Below are 6,638 nucleotides of genomic sequence, written 5' to 3' on the forward strand. Positions count from 1 at the left end.
AAATTGTACAAAATTAACTTGTTGGACAGACGCATCCTTATTTCAAATTTATAAATGTATCATGAAAAAGGGTAATTTCTTTTTCTCGAATGAATAAACCTAGAAAATTGAACCTTAGCGAATTTTATCCTCCATCCCTGTAATGAAAAATTAACACAATTACGGAAATAAAGTTATCCTAGTTTTATATTCCTTTTGATCTCATATTTTTGAATACCACAAGTTGTTCAAATCAACAAACTATTCATCAAGGTTCTAGTTTGATATTTCTAGTTAGAGAAATGTTAAAAACACGTTTTCAAACACATTCTTCAGAACTTTTTATTGGTGAAATTAACCAAATTTTAGTTTCTTTTCTTGAGTTTTATTTTATTTTTTATACAAATTCCAAGATATGAGTTCTCACTTTATGCATATGTTTCAGGTTATTTGTCCATGTTTTAAAAGGAATGGAGGAAAATTTAGTGAAAAAGTTTTCTTCATTTGCTCATGGGGAGAATTTTAGGGTTTGGAATATGCATATATATCTACCTGCAGTTCGTTCCATTGGTGAAGACGAAATCAATTCAAACCCGTCTTTGACAAATGAAGAAGAGAAAGAAAACTCACGTACGTTTCTGTATCTCCTCGTTAATTGAATTTCGTTTTGAGAAAGCATGCGAAAAATAATCCACTTGTAGTGTGAGAAGTAAAAAATCAGTGTTTAAAACTAGTTATTAATGTTTTAAAAAAAATTAATTTAATTCAATCTGTGATGACAAACTTTTGAAACGTAGAAACTATTAATATAATATTTAAAAGCATATTTTGACAATGTTTTAAAAAGAAGTATTTATTGATATAAAGGGAAGAAAAAACAGTGTTTCGTGTGGTCCTAAATGAGTGTCGTAAAAGATAACATATGTTGGTCCCTCACCTATAGCTAGCTTTACGTTGTCCGAAGTAGTTATCATACACAAAGACATGACAATTCTCTTGGACTAGACACCACAACTTTTGAATCTTGCTACCTAAATCACTTATCCAAAGTGGGTTTCTCAGTTTCCTCTCCATGTGAACCCTTCCCCAAATATTTTGTTTTCTATCTCCATTTTCATCCCTTTTAAGTTCTCAGCAAACTACGTCAGGAATTTCTAATCTGTAGAAACATACTTTACCTAAGATAGTATTAATCAAACATCTCATGTAATGTCTGCTTTTCTTCATAAAAATTATATCTTCTCATAATATAAACATTATATAATAATTTCATTGCTATATATATATTATTATATGTATTTGTCACATTGTTTGAAGTATGCTAACTATTTTGTCTTGCTTCTATGGCCCCCCACGTGATGGTTTCAGAAACTAAATCTTTTGTAGTTGTCGATAAAGCGTAACTAGCCGCTTTTTCAAGCGTGTAGCGAATGGTCCATCCAGGTTATTAATTGTGTTCCTTTCTCACAAATTTATCATACTGTTCGATAAAAAAAAAAAAACTTACAGTTTTTATGCTTTACCGTAGATCATATAAAGTTTACATAAGCAATTAGAGCAAGTCTAATTCTGCATAAGATGAATAATCTTCTCAAAACATACAAGTAATTAACTTTTTTGTTTTAGTTACTGTTCCATTGATGCAGATTATTCACCACTTGAAAAATGTTAGTCAAACCCTAGACATTAATGATAATTCAATGAAACTCACTTATGGGCGTTTAGACGACATAAAACTTTTTAACATTAATTATGGTGATTAGTGAAAACTATTGCTTGAGCAGAAAATGATAAGATGAAAGATTACTAAATTTGTTTGACCAATAGGGTAATATCTCACGTGGCCACCTATGTGCCACTGCTTTATCTTTCAGTGCAGCGTGGTCGGTGCCATTCCGGCATCTTCCTTTTCCAAGCTGCAGACTCAACCTCACCATTTTATTCTATGCAATCAAAGAAACCCCAACTTTGAAAAACCCTTCATAAAGAGTTCCAGATTTTGGCCTCAAAGCTATATATAAGGTGCACCCTTCGTCCTTGCTTCTAACAGTTTGCATGACATCAATCAGTGGTAGGTTTTCGTGCGTGTTTTTGCTACATACTACTTATCTTATCATCTACATCTAGGGTTTATCCATAACCCTCTTCAATTATGCACGTTTTCGTTGTGAAACTTCTTCTGATTATTGTGTCTGCGTTGAACAATCACACGGTAGTCGTTGCACCCCACTAATTGCTTTGACTCATTATTCTTGCCTTGCCTTTCTCTTACTTTAACAGTATTTTTCCACAAACATTTATCTGATCTGAAACGGGCATCTTTTTAACGAAATTGCTTATTTTTTTTGCATATTTTTATGTGTTCTTCTTCTTTACTTATTATCCTTTCCAATCCCCTCGAATTCATCACAATAGAGTATGCTTCTGTTCATTCTCTAACCATGGCTAACAGTTGGCCAGTGAGAAATCTCTTTGTTGCCATGTGTTCTTCTCATATCCATATAAGAAACACTGACCTAGTTTGTTATATTCAATTTAACTCTTCCAAATTGAAATTTGAAGAAAAAAGCAAGGAGCTTCAGCTCTTGGAGAAGAAAATCAATTATCAATTAGATATAATCTTCATCTTCAGTAGTTCTCATGAATAAGAAGTTCAATTTTCATCTATATACTTATCTCTCTCTACATATATGTTCTTATTTTTTCTCAGTCTTGACTTGTTCTGAATCAGATAGGGTGTTTGGGAGGTTGACTGTTGAAGGTGGAAGACAAGAATGAAAGAAATACAATGATCAATAGTATAAAAGAAGCAGATTTTCCACTGAAACAGGAAGGCGTTTCTTCAAGTGATCATGAAAAGGCAAAGGCTTCATCGAGTTCATCTTCTCAGTGGCTGAAACTGAAGGATCCAAGGATTGTTCGTGTGTCTCGAGCCTTTGGAGGAAAAGACAGGCACAGCAAAGTGTGCACAGTAAGAGGGCTAAGAGATAGGAGAGTGAGGCTTTCAGTGCCAACAGCAATTCATCTCTACGACCTCCAAGATAGGCTTGGACTGAATCAACCCAGCAAGGTTGTTGATTGGTTGCTGAATGCAGCAAAGCACGAAATTGATGAACTTCCGCCACTTCCAATTCCTCCAGGTAACTTCACCCTTGGTTATCCATCTCTTGTTGCTTGTAATGAAGTTAGCACCTCTCGTGAAGGTTCAGGCCAAAACACAAACACTTTGTGGAAATCAAAGTCAGGAGAAATGGTTAGTGATAAAGCAAATTGGATAAACAGAAATGAAGAAGATAACAGTAATAATAATAATAATACTAATACTGCTGGTGATTGTGATAATAAACACTGTCATGGTGCACATGTTTTTTCAAATAATCTCTTGCCAAGACCAAACCATCCTTCATTTTTGGGGTTGATGAACACCATGCCATCACTTGGTTACCAATGGGAGACTAATTCAGGTGATGTTGCTCAATGGGCAAACCATGGATTTGTTAATCAAACAGATATACACAGCATTAATGTAGTTCCAATCCCCTCAACTTTGGCTCTATCAACTGGGAATACTACTACTCCTCAGATTTTGGTGTGTCCTTCTGGAGCAACACAGCCATATTTCCCTTCACATGTTGCAGCAATGGAGATGAATGCGAGACAACTCAACCACTATCAGATGCTGACTTCAGGATCTCAAAATCTCTTCGCAAATTCATCTCAACAACTCATGAGCCAATCTGGGAAAGTGCCGTTCAGCTTGGTTAGGCCTAAACTTTTCCATTCTCCTAACAGCAGTGAAAGTCATTCTCGTAAAGACCAGGATTTTCCTTCCAAGTGATGATGCGCCATTAATGCTGCAAAATAAAGTTACAAAAATGCTTCTCCCTACAAATTAATTATGCATGGATCTTGTTCAGAACTGTGGGAAGTTCATCATATTGCAAAACATTATTCAAAATTTTGGCTTCCGTTTTTGTCAAGTTATGGTTTGGTTTTCTGATTTTCCATCCAGTTCAATCTATATAAAAATGCCATGCAAATATAAAAGAATGAGAGCTGTTCCTGAAGTGCTAATGTGATTGCTAAGCTAAAGAGAACTCATGCTCGGATAAGTTCAGTCTCTTTTCCATGTTGGGAGATGGAATAATAATATTATCGTTTTCATTGTTTCTTTTGTGATTTCTTTCTGGTTTTGTGTGTTTGTATGGACAGGATTTCTCATGCCCTTATATACTTACTATTAGTTAATTACTTTCTTATTATGTTTTATTATTCTTTTCATAATATATATATATATATATATATATATATATTCTATGAGATGGAACATGGCAAATGAAAGTATACCTAATTTTTTTCGAAGTGTACAAACACCAGCACAAGAAAACTGATGCATATAGATACTTATTTAGTTAGGTAGACATTTAGAGAGAGATTAAGAAAAAAATTGTAAAGACATCTTGAATTTAAATTATAAGTGTTTTTTAATATAAAGAGTTTTTTAAGTAGAGGAATTTTCAAAATGGCTTCTGACTTTATATTTAAACTGCCTTTAAATATACATAAGAAATAATAAGATCAAGAAAAAGATAGAGAAAAATAATGAATATAATGAGATATATATTAATTTTTTTGCTCGTGGAATCTCCTGCTATAGTTACTCTATTACATTAATAATCATGAATTCATTTGTTGAGAATGGGATAAGTTATAATGTTAGGATTGTTTTTTTTTTTTTTCAGTTTCATCATTGAATTGAAATGAGCCTCAAAAGTAATATATTCCTTTTTATTTATGTTTAAAATGTTTTGAATTGGAAATAAATATCCATTTTTATATATGTTTAAAATGTTTATGACTCACCGGTGAGGAATCTCTATGATATTTTTTTAGTAAAGAAAACTCAAAACCTAAGATAATTTGTAATGAAAATTCTTTACATGAATTAATATTAAAAGTAATATTTTAATAATAATTTTACATAAATGAATTTTGAATATAAAAGAAGTTATTTATTTTAGAAAATTTCTTTTGAGTAACCTATACTTATTTCTTTATATTTTAAAAAAAAAAGTTCTTTATATATGAAATTATTTTAATTTTAAGAATATTGAACTTATATTAAACTATTATTTTTATTAAGAAAAAGCTGGAAGAAATTCTATTTGAAATGTTTTCACATTATCTAAATCCAGATCAATTTTTGTGAATATATCACTTACAAACACTATCAAAGGTTCAGAATAATCTCAAAATATTTCAGCAAAAAATCATACAAATTTTATAAATGTATAATTTTCTAGCATTATTGACACTTTATTGTTGTCATCAAAATTTGTATACGAATTTTTATAATAATGTAAAAATCAATAATGATATTATCATGGTAGAATATGATTTTTTTTTAATATAACATTAATATAATTTAATTGGAATTCATTTTATCATCATTTTAATAGACCATTAACCCTATATATAGTTGTGTTTTAAAATAATTAATGTGCACAACCTACAATTACTCCTAGAAGAGTTTATGTTTAGATTATCAGTTGAACTTTTATTTTTTTAAAAAAGATACTGTGAATGAAATTTTAGGAGTTAATTTGTTCAGGTTTATTAGTGGAATTTTATTTTAGTTTCAAAAAAATACTGGTATAGTTTATTTTAAAGAAAACTGACGCAGTAAAATTCTGAGTATTACATATGAATCATTAAGATTTTAATAACGATTAAAAATTTCTTTAATAACAGTGTGTGAATTATTCTTATTATCATTAAAATTTAGATCGTAGTAATTATATATGCAGTGCATCTTAAAAAAAAAACACTATAAGAGTAGAGTGACAAATTTTAATTAATAATCATGAAATAACTATTGTCATTTATTATTTTTAATATTGGTTCTACCTACAATAAATAAAAATTCATTTATAACCTACAATATATGGCTTCATACCATAACAATATAACTAAAACTTAATCATAATGAAAGATGAATAATTTAAAAAATTATAAATAAATTATGTAATGATCAACTATTGTAAACAAACTACACAAAAAAATAAAATCAATCAAGTTCATAAACTAATATAATATGTATATCTCAATGTATTATAAATGTTAATAAAATATGTTGCAAAATAAATATGTTTATTTTGAGGCAGTCAAGTGTTTTGGAATTAAACAAATATGTATATTTAAAAAGTTGCAAGAAATAATAATTTTACATTAGTTCATAAACAAATGAATTATTGATTTAATCTATTTCAATTATGATAGGCAGGATGATTGTCATTAATTATAATTTGTAATGGTTGTACTTGCAATTTTTAATTTCTTTATAATAAAATATAAACATAATTAAGACATTTAATACACATAAAAATCGAACAAATATTATTTACTTAGTGTAATTAATTGATGTACCTTTCAAAATTTATATCCGGATAAGTGCTAATAACAAAAAAAAAAACATGGTTAATAGAATTATATAAGCTTAACTAATATAATAGATGCAAAAATATTTACTTTCATTACCAATAAATTATCCATTTAAAGTATGTGTTGAAATTCATGTGCAATTAGAAAACTCAACCAAAAATGTGATGTAGGGATACAAGGATATAATGTATTAAAAATTATAACATCCCATTATAATA

At 29.5% G+C, this 6,638-nt stretch overlaps 1 protein-coding gene across 5 annotated transcripts; it reads left to right on the forward strand.

Moving 5' to 3' along the window:
* The first annotated feature begins 1,936 nt into the window (after positions 1-1,936).
* On the forward strand, positions 1,937-4,148 carry LOC148200112 (uncharacterized). 5 transcript variants are annotated; one of them, XM_088111494.1, is made up of 2 exons: positions 1,937-2,050; positions 2,711-4,148. In XM_088111494.1, exon 2 carries the CDS (start codon positions 2,768-2,770, stop codon positions 3,815-3,817), a length of 1,050 nt encoding a protein of 349 aa, XP_087967620.1. In that variant the 5' UTR covers positions 1,937-2,050; positions 2,711-2,767; the 3' UTR covers positions 3,818-4,148. The 5 variants fall into 5 exon arrangements, with proteins under 5 accessions (XP_087967620.1, XP_087967623.1, XP_087967621.1 ...); XM_088111497.1 differs by having other exon boundaries at positions 2,715-4,148; XM_088111495.1 differs by having other exon boundaries at positions 1,937-2,001.
* Positions 4,149-6,638: the final 2,490 nt, after the last annotated feature.

Source organism: Vigna umbellata, chromosome 4 (assembly GCF_029865625.1).
Source record: "Vigna umbellata cultivar VRB3 chromosome 4, Vumbellata_1.0, whole genome shotgun sequence".
Classification (NCBI taxonomy): Eukaryota; Viridiplantae; Streptophyta; class Magnoliopsida; order Fabales; family Fabaceae; genus Vigna; species Vigna umbellata.